General features: G+C 39.5%; 1 protein-coding gene across 2 annotated transcripts in view; it reads left to right on the top strand.

Moving 5' to 3' along the window:
• The window catches only part of KLHL26 (kelch like family member 26), a 52,557-nt gene extending 45,182 nt beyond the window's left edge, over positions 1–7,375 (top strand). For both annotated transcript variants that reach the window (XM_066604600.1, XM_066604599.1), the window contains 2 exons: positions 183–366; positions 5,573–7,375. In XM_066604600.1, coding sequence (XP_066460697.1) covers positions 183–366; positions 5,573–7,154 — 1,766 coding nt within the window. In that variant the 3' untranslated portion in view covers positions 7,155–7,375. The remainder of the gene's footprint in view (positions 1–182; positions 367–5,572) is intronic.
• Positions 7,376–12,773: the final 5,398 nt, after the last annotated feature.

Below are 12,773 nucleotides of genomic sequence, written 5' to 3'. Positions count from 1 at the left end.
TTTCTCTCTCTCTTTCTCTCTTCTCTCTCTTTCTCTCTAACTTTCTCTCTCTTTCTTTCTCTTTTTTTTTTTTCTTTTTTTTTACCTGCAGCTACTAAAATTTATACCAGATATCAGATATACCTTGCTTTATATGTCTTTTTCCAAAAAGGATAGTGAGCAGCTTTTTTCTCTACTTCTAGCATGGCTGACAAGAACAGCAGGCATGAAATGCACCTTCTCTGCTCCAGGCCATAGCACCACTCTTCTGCAGGGATTGACCGCACTACGAGCGCAGGGCCAGCTACTCGATGTCATTCTTACCATAAACAATGAAGTATTCCAAGTTCACAAAGTGGTCCTAGCTGCCTGCAGCGACTATTTTAGGTATGTTGTGAACATCAATTATCTGCTTTCCCCTATACGCATATTGTAGGACAGGCAAAACAAGTTCAATTAAAGTGTAACCATTTAGGTGATTTTAAGCATTTGTGCAATGTTTGTTCAGTCTATTCTGTACATTCTTTTTTAACTAGAAAACCCCTATTTAGCCATGCAGCTAGGAGAAGCTGAATACAGAAGTCCCTTTTTCACAGTGGCTGTACTCTCATCTCTAGTGCAGGCACAGCGGCTTACATAGAGTATATTAATAATGGCTGCCTTTTCTTTAATTTACACACCGATTTCCCCCAATAGTACTATAATTCTCCAGGCATCTGTTTTTTATATCGCTCCTGCCTCTATGCCCAGGTGCTGTGAAGAGGAGAAGCCATCCGGTATTTACAGCTTCTCCTCTTCACATCGTGCCCACTCAATGCCACACCGGATACATTATGACAGTGACTCTGTGCATCTGGTATAATACTCACAAGTATGTGTCATTTGCATTTGCTTTTGGAAATTAGAAATGCAAAGGTCTGTTTCCTGCATGATATTACCCTCTTTTCTTTTAAAGAAAAAAATTTCACATTCACCCAAGTATAAAGTAAAAGAGAAAATATATCATGTCCTTCAGGTTCAAGGCTCAGTGGGGCAAATTTACTAATCTGCCCGACTGAACAATTTGGGAAGGGAAGTGAAAGGCCAGGTAAAAATATGCAACTAACTAATACATTTGAGAACCTTGCTATTAGAAGTGGAAATGAAGAACAAAGACAAAAAATTCAGAAGGAAAGTAGAGGAGCAAGAGACACCGATCACAAACTAAAATGTTTTTACACAAATTCCCAGAGCATGGGAAACAAACAAGAAGAATTGGAGCTCCAAACACAGGAAGAGAAATATGATGTCATAGGCATCATGGAAACTTGGTGGATTGATACACATGATTGGAACACAAGGCTTGAAGGATACAACTTATTTATAAGAAACAGACCTAAAAAAAGGGGAGAAGGTATTGCACTGTATGTTAGGAAAACATTAATCTCCACAGATATTCAAGCATCAGAGCATGGGAGATCTGTAGAAACTGTTTAAGAAAGGATGCAAGGAGAGAACAACAGAAAGGACACTTGTAGGCATTTACTATAGGCCGCCTGGACAAGCAGAAGATATAGATGAACTCTTTCTAATCAGATGGCCAAGCTCTCAAAAAAGCATGACATAGTGATCATGGGAGATTTTAATTATCCAGACATTTGTTGGCAATCTCTTTGAGGTAAAAGTAATGGATCCAACAAATTCTTATCCGCTCTTGCTGACAACTTTACCTTCCAAAAAGGTAAAAAAGAAAACAAGGGGATTTGCTATCTTAAACCTAATTCTTACCAACAGGGAGGGAGTGGTTGAGAAAGTAAGGGTGGCTGGGACCTTAGGAGGCAGTAATGATGCTATCCTTGAATTTTGGATAAAAAGGGGAGGAATTATGTTCGGATTTGTTATAATCTTACATTGCGTAGTTCTCAATTTTTGATACGAGATACAAGAGATTAAGCTATACAATCTAGTTCATGCCATAAGTATTATGAAACCAAGATATGTTGTTTGTTGTGCTTATACAGACACATGTTGATATCAACGATGTTGTGCAATGTCTATATAATACTTTCTTTTGAAAACCAATAAAAACCGATTGAACAAAAAAAGGGGAGGAAGATCTAAAAAAACTCAGACCTCAAGTTTGGATTTCATAAAGGCAGATGTTAATTAACTCAGAAAGACGGTAGAAAGAATCCAATGGCTGGATGTTCTTAAGGACAGAAATGTCCAAGAAGTTTGGGAAATATTGAAAAATGAGAGTCTCAAAGCATAATCGTTAACAATCCCTAAAATAAGGAAGAATGGGAAGCATTTAAAGAGACCAGGATGGATAAACACAGAACTTGCACCCATGTTAAAAAGGAAGAGAAATATGTTTATCAAATGGAAAGGGAGGGAATACCTAAAGAAGAATATAATGCGGTCTGCAGAAACTGTAGAGCAAGTGTTACGTGTGTTGCTGAGATATGTTGTACTACTGTGCTTCTAGCAGCACAGCCCCCTCAGGGTTAATGATTGAGCTGGCTGGGTGTGGTACGTCCTGCTAGCCAATCTCCTGGGTCTGTGCTCACATATAAACCCAGCTCCTGGTCAGTCTGTCTGGTGTTCAGGGTGAGCAGTAATGAATCCTTGTCTGTTGAAGTTTGCTGTGTGATCTGTGTCTTGCTGGTTCATGTCCTTTTGTTTGTTTAAATTCTGTCAGTTTTGTGTCAGCTTGCTGTGTGACCTGCGATCTGTGTCCTGTCCTGTTGCAGCATGCTGTTTAAACTGTGTCCGATTCTGCTAGACTCCTGGTTAGTGTAGGGACTAGCAGTATAACCAGGATCCGTGAAGTGGCCTGCTAGCTTTCACGTTTTGTACAAGGTGTCAACTAATGCCTGGTATTTATATTCAGCTTTCTATCTGTTACTGGTGGTTACATTTTGGCTGCTGTATGCTGTGTATTCTGGCTCTGTGTGTCCTGTGGTTCAGTCCCTGTCATGTGGCATGTGGATGCGTCCTGTTCTGGCATGGCTCCTAGGATCAGCTAGGGCCCAGATCTGAAGACCTCTGGGCTGCCCTTATTGGGGCAATGTCCCCGCTTAGGTAGGGCCTTGCCATCCTCCTGTGTAGAACAGGGTCAGTTTGCATGAAACCCGTGTGCGTACCCAGTCCACCTCTGGTCGCGATTGTGTGGGCCCTGTGCTTAGTTTGCCCACACGATCGTAACAGCAAGTGTTAGAAAAGCTAAAACTAATAATGAAGTGAAGCTTGCAACAGAGGCCGAAAGCGATAAAAAAGATTTCTGGCTATGTCAACAGCACAAGAAAAGTCAAGGATGCTATTGGATGTTTAGAAGATGAAAATGGTGAATTGGTTAAGAATGATGTTGAGAAGGCTGAACTTTTAAATTCCAATTTTGTATCTGTTTTCTCTCAGAAAGTAGATGTACCATCAACTGATCTTCCCTGTGCTATTGTGGGAATAAAAGATTGCAGGCTATCTATAAGCAGAGAGATGGTGAGGGAACACTTAGCTAACTTAAATTAATTCAAGTCCCAAGGTCCAGATGAATTACATCCTAGAATAGTAAAGGAAGCAGCAGAGGTAATTGCTGAACCACTCGCCATAATCTTTGATAATGCCTGGAGAACAGAAGTCCCAGAAGATTGAAAAATGGCAAAATTTGTCCCTATCTTCAGAAAAGGGAAGAAAGTGTATCCAGGAAACTACAGGCGCATGAGCCTGACTTCTGTATTGGGAAAGATCTTTGAATAAGTTAAAAAACAGCATGTATGCAAATACTTGGATAAAAATTGAGTAATTAACCAGAGCCAACATGGGTTTGTAACTAACAAGTCATGCCAGACGAATCTAATTTACTTCTATGACATAATCACCAACTGGGTTGATCAGGGATATGCGGCAGATATAGTGTATCTTGTCTTTAGTAAAGCATTTGACAAAGTATCTCATACCATACTTATTGAAAAAATGACCAAATATGGGATTGAGAAGGCAACTATTAGGTGTATTCACAACTGACTAACTGATCGTACTCAAATAGTGGTCATAAATGGCTGCACATCCAAGTGGAAGAATGTATCGAGTGGGGTACCACAAGGCTCTGTCCTAGGCCCAGTGGTGTTCAACATTTTTATAAATGCTCTGGAGGAGGGAATTGATGGAAAACTGATCAAATTTGCCAACGACACAAAGCTAGGAGGGATAGCTAACACTACGGAAGAGAGAGAGAGAGAGTACTCAAAAAGATCTAAAAAGCTTTAACAGTGGACGGCGACTTACAGAATGGTATTTAACAAGGAAAAATGCAATGTCCTACATCTGGGCCAGAAAAATGAAAAAAACACATACAGAATGGGAGGCATTGGGCTAAGCAGCAGCACATGTGAAAAAGACTTGGGTATACTAATGAGTCAACGATGTGATGCAGCAGCCAAAAAGGCAAACAAAATTCTGGGCTGTATTAAGAGAAGCATAGAGTCCAGATCACATGAGGTAATTATCACTTTTAGTCTTACTTAGTCAGACCTTATCTGGAATACTGTGTTCAGTTCTGGGCACCCCACTTTAAAAAAGATATAGACAAACTATAGCAGGTTCAGAGAAGAGTTACCAAGATGGTGAGTAGTCTGCTATCCATTTCCTATGAGGAGTGGTTGAAGGATCTGGGAATGTTTTAACTTGCAAAAAAGAAGGCTGATACAAATATCTGAAGGGCTCAGCCATATTCTCATTTGCACAAGGAAAGACTAGAAGCAATGGGATGAAACTGAAAGAGAGGAGACACAAATTAGATATTAGAAAAAACTTTGACAGTGAGGGTGATCAATGAGTGGAACAGGTTACCACGGGAGGTGGTGAGTTCACCTTCAATGGAAGTGTTCAAACAAAGACTGGACAAATATCTGTCTGGGATGATTAAGTGAATCCTGCACTGAGCAGGGGGTTGGACCCGAGAGATCCCTTCCAACTCTACCATTCTATGATTCTAATTCTTTCCAATTGTTAATGTAAACATAGACGAGGCAGTCTAAAAATGTTCCACATTTATCGCATGACTAATGCTTGCTGAAAATCTTTATCTAACTTTTGTACCACTTATTGGATGGCTTAGTTTGCATGAAAAGTTTGATGCAGATTTTCACATTTAACCCACGCCTCTTTCCCGCTAAGCCACCCTCTTTTCTGCAAAGAATACTGAGAAAGCCAATCAACCTGTTGTGATACGTTAGTGGGAACTCTGTGCGTAAAGGACGTCCTATAAATGGTATAGTGTGTTGTTTGTTGTGCTCACTATCTTTTTAGAACTAAAAATTTTTCACACGGGGTAAAAACTAATTAAAAAATGGTCATAAAATTAGCGTATTGATTTTGCTATGGTTCTCCCATGTGTGTGACTTTTAAAGTGATTTATGGTTACCCTCTTGTGTGTGATTTCCCCTTTGCTATAACATAGTAACTCCTGTTTCTACATGATGTCACCACTGCACCTAGTTGTTGTTTTTCCACTATGAACCTACGTACAGAGATCTAAGCATCCCTTAACACTTTTTTAAAAATGTCAGCCTGTTTTGAATAGACCTTAATTTGATTTTTTTTTTTTTCGTTCAAGGGCCATGTTTACAGGAGGGATGAGAGAAGCGAGTCAAGATGTTATTGAACTTAAAGGAGTATCTTCTAGAGGATTGCGACATATCATTGATTTTGCTTATAGTGCAGAAGTTACTTTAGATCTTGATTGCATTCATGATGTCCTTGGAGCTGCAGTTTTTCTCCAAATGGTACCTGTTGTGGAGCTTTGTGAAGAGTTCTTGAAATCTGCGATGAGTGTAGAGACTTGTCTGAATATTGGGCAGATGGCTACAACTTTCAGTTTGGTCTCTTTGAAAGAATCAGTGGATTTGTTCACTTTTAAACATTTTCTTAAAATATCTGAGGAAGAAGATTTTCTTCATTTGCCTTTAGAACGCCTCGTTTTCTTCCTCCAAAGCAATAAGTTAAAAAACTGCAGTGAAATAGATTTATTTCGTGCTGCAATCCGTTGGCTACAGTTTGACTTTTCTCGACGAGCAAGCGCTAGTCAAGTTCTTTGCCACATTCGCTTTCCCTTGATGAAGTCTTCTGAGCTGGTGGACTGTGTCCAGATTGTGGATATCATGGTAGAAGATGTGTTATGCCGACAATTTTTGCTTGAGGCCTTCAACTACCAGATTCTGCCATTCCGCCAGCATGAAATGCAGTCTCGTAGGACCATTATTAGGTCAGATGTGTGCTCACTTATAACATTTGGTGGAACGCCTTACACAGATAATGATCGAACAGTAAGCAGTAAAGTATATTATCTACCAGATCTGAGTGCTCGTCAATTTAAGGAGCTTGATGAAATGGAGGTTGGTTGTAGCCATGCATGTGTTGCAGTCCTGGACAATTTTGTCTATGTTGTAGGAGGACAGCATTTGCAGTATCGAAGTGGTGAAGGAGCTGTAGATGTTTGTTTTCGCTATGACCCTCATTTAAATCAGTGGCTGCGAATTCAACCCATGCAAGAGAGCAGAATACAGTTCCAACTGCATACCTTGTTTGGCATGTTATACGCTACCGGGGGAAGAAACAGATCAGGAAGTTTAGCATCTGTTGAAAGGTATTGTCCCAAGAAGAATGAATGGACCTATGTCTGTTCTTTAAAACGCAGAACTTGGGGTCATGCAGGTGCGACGCTTGGAGGCAGACTGTATATTTCTGGAGGCTATGGCGTGTCTGTTGATGACAAAAAAGCTTTGCATTGTTATGACCCTTCCTTAGACCAGTGGGAATTTAAAACTCCAATGAATGAGCCAAGAGTTCTTCATGCCATGGTAGGGACCAAGAACAGAATTTATGCATTTGGAGGTAGAATGGATCATGTTGATAGATGTTTTGATATTTTAGCTGTTGAGTATTACGCCCCAGAGACTGACACATGGACAACCGTGAGTCCAATGAGAGCTGGACAATCTGAAGCAGGCTGCTGTTTTTTAGATCAGAAAATTTTTATTGTAGGAGGCTATAACTGGCACTTGAACAACGTGACTAGTATTGTACAAGTGTATAATACAGAGACTGATGAATGGGAGAGGGACATGCATTTCCCAGAATCCTTTGCAGGAATAGCTTGTGCATCAGTTATACTACCGCAGGTTACAGCTCAGAGCTAACCAAACATTTCACCAACCCGGACCTGAACTACAGTTTGTATTATTTGATTTGTATTGCTCAGAAAACAGATCATAAAGATCCATTAAAGTTTCTGTGCACTCATGCCATCCATACTTGTCTGCATACAGTATTTGCAGCATTGTTCATGCATCACTAATTGTTGGACTTTTGTTTAAAACTATACTTTTGTAACTAAAAGCAATACTGTATATTTGTTAAAGCGGATATTCTGCTCTTTTTTATGCACTTCTACCTCTCAATCTGTGTCTCATTTGTCTTCCTATATGTGTTTTAACTAATCACCTTGTACCTCAAATTGCAGTTTGTTGTCTTTTTGTGACTTTTTCTTATGTATCTTTGTAGATGGGAAGGCTTAACTATTCTGCTGGATTTCGCATGATAAGACAAAAATGTTTTATAGTGTGCCATTTTATTTATCAGTTCAAAGAGATCGCTTCTGGTTTGGAGATTCTTTACTTAAAATATTGCTAAACTGCATAAAAGGCAAGCAATGAGTGAAATATTTGTATTAGTCAAAACTGTTGCCTACTTTAGTAACCTTTTATCCTTGTGACGTATTGGGACACACCAATGAAATAGAGGCGCTAATAATGACTTGAGATCTGCTATCTACCAGAGGATGGAGCCTATAGAAAGAGCCTTTCGCCCTGGTGGACCCAGACCATTGGCAGCAGTTTCCCTGGTGTTACGTTCATCAGCTTCTTACGGGGGAACTTCCATAGTGGGAACCTCTTGGGAGATTGCTTTGAATTAAATTACTTCTAAAAATAGGGGAAAATAAGAAACCCTACATTGGTTCCCTGCTGTCTTTTGCCAGGCTGTAAATTCTTTTACAACAGAATGTATCTTACATTATATTGGCTAGCATTCTGTAAATCGCAACCTGTATTTTTTAGATAAGGCCTGAGTCAACCACTTGATCATATACTCATATTATTGCATATTTGTCAGACTGCATATTTTCTAGTGTTCAAACAAAAAAGCACAAATTATAACTTTTTCAGTTATTAATGTTTAAAAGTGAGAAATGGTTATCCTACCGGTATAGTTGTCTGTGTTTTTCATGTGACTTACGCCTTCTGATAACTCTGTTTACAGCATTGTAGTACATTGCAAAGTTATCATAACACGTTAAATTTTATATTAATGTTACATCTGCATATTATCTATGTGGAAATGAAGCTGTTGCCATAGATTTAAAAGGAATTTGTCTCCAAGTTTGTGTTGCCCTAGCTGAGGGCTACATCAACTAGTGACAGACCTTGATTCCAACCGTAGCTCACTTTACTTCTTGCTGTAATTACTGCTTCTCCACTGCAGCGGGAGCCGAGGTTGTACCCTTGATACTCGAGTGGTGGGTTAGCACTGCTGCTGATTGACAGCTTTCTTTTTTAGATTCTGCATATGATTAGTCCTCTACTTTTGTCACTAGAGGTGCTTTAATTTGGGTATTAGTATAGTTTTGTGTAAAAATATATTTTAGTGTCTGTCTCTGCAGATTTAGAGTATTGAAATCAGGACTTTGGCAAGGTTAATCCAAAATGTTCATTTTCTTTCTCTTCAACCATTCAGATGGAGGCTTATATTTGTAATCACTGTATTGTACAACCCTATTACACTTTAGTTCAATGTATCTTCCATATTGACAGATTCTGAAAGTTCATCACCACCACTTTACCACCATCATATTTGCCTTTAGGTCTCTTTCAGTGGATCGATAGTGATATCGCCGCAAGAAAATAAGCCCTAGCTACATACAAAAAAACCCAATACATTACCTAACAGGCTCTGTTTGCTCCGCTGCACTTCCCCACCAGTTCCGCGGCACTTGTTTGTAGTCTTTAGCCACCGCTTTTTGGTCAGGGGGTTCAAAAATCCCATCCCAGGAAATGTTGGTTCTCGAGCACAGCGTCTCAATCAATTTCTGTAGCTGTCGATGAACCAATCACAGCTATTTAATGCGATCGCTGTGATTGGCTGAGCTGTGGTGTTCGAGAAACAATCAATGCAGCGTTTGATGAACCAATCAGAGCCAGCGCTTCTTGGAGGCGGGATTTTTGAACCTCCCAACCAGAAACAGACAGCACCTATTAGTTTCTGTAAGGTATTAAGGTTTTTTTTTTTTCAATGCAGCTAGGGCATTTTTTTAGGGACAAACAGTAGGACTTCATACTGCAAAAGTTGCATCGCTCTGCATGAAAACCGGTGCCTGCATAAATACGGTCGTGTGAATAATTAGCCAGTATAGCAAAATGTGTCTGTTCTCAGTAAGACAAACCAAGAAATCTTGTAGATGACACCTTTTAGTGGCTAACAAAAAGACATGATCTTAAAACGAGCTTTCAAACCTAAAAGGGGTTCTGTCATTAGAAAAAAAAACCTACCTATTTCTCTCCAGGCAGTCTCCTTATCGCAACTTCTAATCACCTATCTTCTACTGGCTCCTCCAGTCCCCCGGATCACCTCCAGATTTTCTATGCCCTGTGATGTGGCGTACATTACCGGCATTCTCCTTCCTGCAGGTCAGTGTACCCAATCACTAGTGATGTAGCGTTCACTGCCTAGCAGGGAATGCCCAATTCTCTGCAGCCTGTTATATCGTGCATGCGCTAGACATGGTTCTAGTGTTTGCGCACTCGCACGGTGTGCAAAAACACAGCAGCCAATAGAAATGTATCCCTGACATTGATGTCAGACAGTATACATTTTTATTAGCCAATGGAAAAAATAAAGCTTGTCCTGCTACCGATGTTAGATCACACAGGGTGAATGCTGGGTCCATCACTATGATCCGGACACTAAAGTCCAGTCGATGCAATGAAAGCATCCAGACTCACTGCCTCCAAAGAAGGCACATGCTCAACCCTCGGCAGGCAAGGCCATGCTCACAGTCTTTTGGGTCCAGCATGAAGTAGTCTTGATGGATTTCCTAGCAAAGGGTACCACGATTAGTGGGGCATACTATGCTTCACTGCTGCGGAAATTGCAGGAAGCCATCAAAACCAAGAGAAGTGGCAAAGGTGTCTTCCTTCTGCAAGACAACGCCCCAGTTCACAACTCGCATGTTGCGCAGATGGAAGTGTGCTACTGTGGATATGAAATTCTACCACATCCCCCTTATTCACCCGACCTCACACTATCGGACTTCCACCTTTTTTCAACAATTAAGTCATTTTTGAAGGGCAAGTACTTTCCAAATGATGAGACTCAGATTTCCAAAGTCACAACGTGGCTTTTGAAGCAACCTGTCGACTTCAACAAGTGAGGCATTTTCAGTTGCATAAACAGATATGAGAAATGTTTCCCTAGGTGGCACCTATGTAGAGAGGGACTAATAACTGTGCCAAGTTTCGCTGCTCTCATTCGTTAAAATCTTCAATGAACACCCCGTGTGTGTGTGTGTGTATATGTATATATGTATGTATGTATGTGTGTGTGTGTGTGTGTGTATATATATATATATATATATATATATATATATATATGATACATTTATGTGTATACATTTGTAGATCCTGTTTTCCTGAAAATCAGTCCTACCCTGATTTTGGGGGAGGCTGAAATTTAAGCCGTAGCCCGAAAAATAAGCCCTAGCTGCATTACATTACTGTGAGGCAGAAATAGCTCTCCAGAGCTAATGCTGCTGGGAAGTGCCCCTGGCTGCAGGAAGAGCTGAAGATATAAACAAAGTATGAAGGTGAAAAATGGAGCATAGCTAAGTACTACTTATGAAAAAAACATTTTGTATGTGTTGTTTAGAATAGTTTATGCTAGGCAGGACAGATTTATTGAAAAAAATACAGATTATATTGACAAAACCCCTTTAGACCCCTTTTACACGCAACCATTATCGCTCAAAATTCGTTCAAACGAGCCAAAGTGTTGGTGCAAACATCAATATTTGCTATACAATATGCTTTTAGGGTCCAAATTCTTAGAGGATAAGCTGAGCTCAGAGATTAACATGGGATGTGATCTAAAGTAATCTGTTCTGATTGACAGCCAACAGTTTTTATAGGAGCACATATTACAATAATTATATTTCATTTATTACCATTGGTAAAAAAAACAAACACTATGAATATGCAAGATAAGGAATTTACCATCTAAAATGCCAGGCTAATGCACGCAGGCACAGAAACAATCATACATGATTAACTTCTTGGAATAGTAAATCTAAACAGTAAGTTGTTTAGAGAGAATGTTTAGGAACATATGTGAACAGCTAGGAACATGTCAGTTTGACCCGCCTGCCAGTCTAAATGCCACATAGCTGTCTTCTGGAGCAAAAGCCTTAATCATTCACTCAAGACTTATTTATTAACTATTTAATAACTATAATTTGTCAAGAAAGAGGACAAATGAATATAATGAAAAGAGGCATGCAAGATGGCTAGGGGTAAAGATAAAACCTGCAATCCTATTTATTTCACTAACAAAAGTGAGCGATAACACTGGGAAACAATTTTTTTCTCATTTTCTGTTGCATAAGGTTTTAACTACATCGTTGATTTCAAATCTGAAATCTATTTTTTTGTGCATGCTCTAGTTTTTATGCAATTTTTAATTTCTTTTTGTTAGTTAATGGCAGTCATTGTTTTTTACATTAGAGTTAAAGGGCAATGACGCTTAGATTGAACATATCTACAAGGTAAATAATGTTTTACAAACATCACTTTTACATAATTGTAGTTGTTTTTAAATGTAAAAAATTATCTGATAAAAACACCCTGTTTTGTTTTTCTTTTAGATTGAATCATGGCTTCTTCGAGTAGGCATAAATGTAATGCTGACACCTTCCGTTATATATGTGGCTGCTACACAATTCCATGTCAAAGGCGCAATACTTCATCATTTGTCACACGTGCTTATATCGCCTATTTTCAAGTTCCCCTTGGCAATCAAGACAAGAATTGGGTTCCTCATATTGTGTGTCATAATTGTGAGGAAAAGCTTCATTAATAGACAAAAGGAAAACGCAAAGGCATGCCTTTTGGTATTCCCATGGTGTGGTGTAAACCCAAGGACCAAAGCAGTGACTGTTATTTCTACCTCACCAATACAAAAGGGCTCGGAAAGAAAAAACAACATATGATCACATATCCTAATATTCCTTCAGCAATACGACCTATCCCACACTCTGAGACACTCCCGGTTCCAGTTTTCAATGGTTTTGTCTCTTCTGTGGACCAGGAACGTGAACATGGTGATCAAGGGGATTTTACTAAGATGCATGAGGAAATAGTTGTAGAATATGAAGGATCTTCTTCTAATGCCAAGCTGTAATTAACCCCTCAGCAATTTAGAGAAGCAGAATTGAATGACATAGTAAGGGATCTGAGCCTATCAAAGAAAGCATCAGAGTTATTAGCCGCCAGGCTTCAAGAAAAGAATGTACTTCACTGGTCAGCTAAAGTATCCCATTTCAGGAAGCGTGAACACATATTTGTGGACTTCTTTTCCGAAGACAAACCCTTTGTTTACTGTCATGATATCAGTAGTTTTCTCAGCCAGTTACGTGTTACCACTTAGAGTCCAAAAGAATGGCGGCTATTTCTTGATAGCTCTAAACGGAGTCTAATATGTGTTCTACACAA

This window comes from Eleutherodactylus coqui, chromosome 5 (assembly GCF_035609145.1).
Source record: "Eleutherodactylus coqui strain aEleCoq1 chromosome 5, aEleCoq1.hap1, whole genome shotgun sequence".
NCBI lineage: Eukaryota > Metazoa > Chordata > Amphibia > Anura > Eleutherodactylidae > Eleutherodactylus > Eleutherodactylus coqui.
The sequence above is the reverse complement of the archived record's forward strand: the minus strand, read 5'-3'. Positions and strand labels throughout refer to the sequence as shown.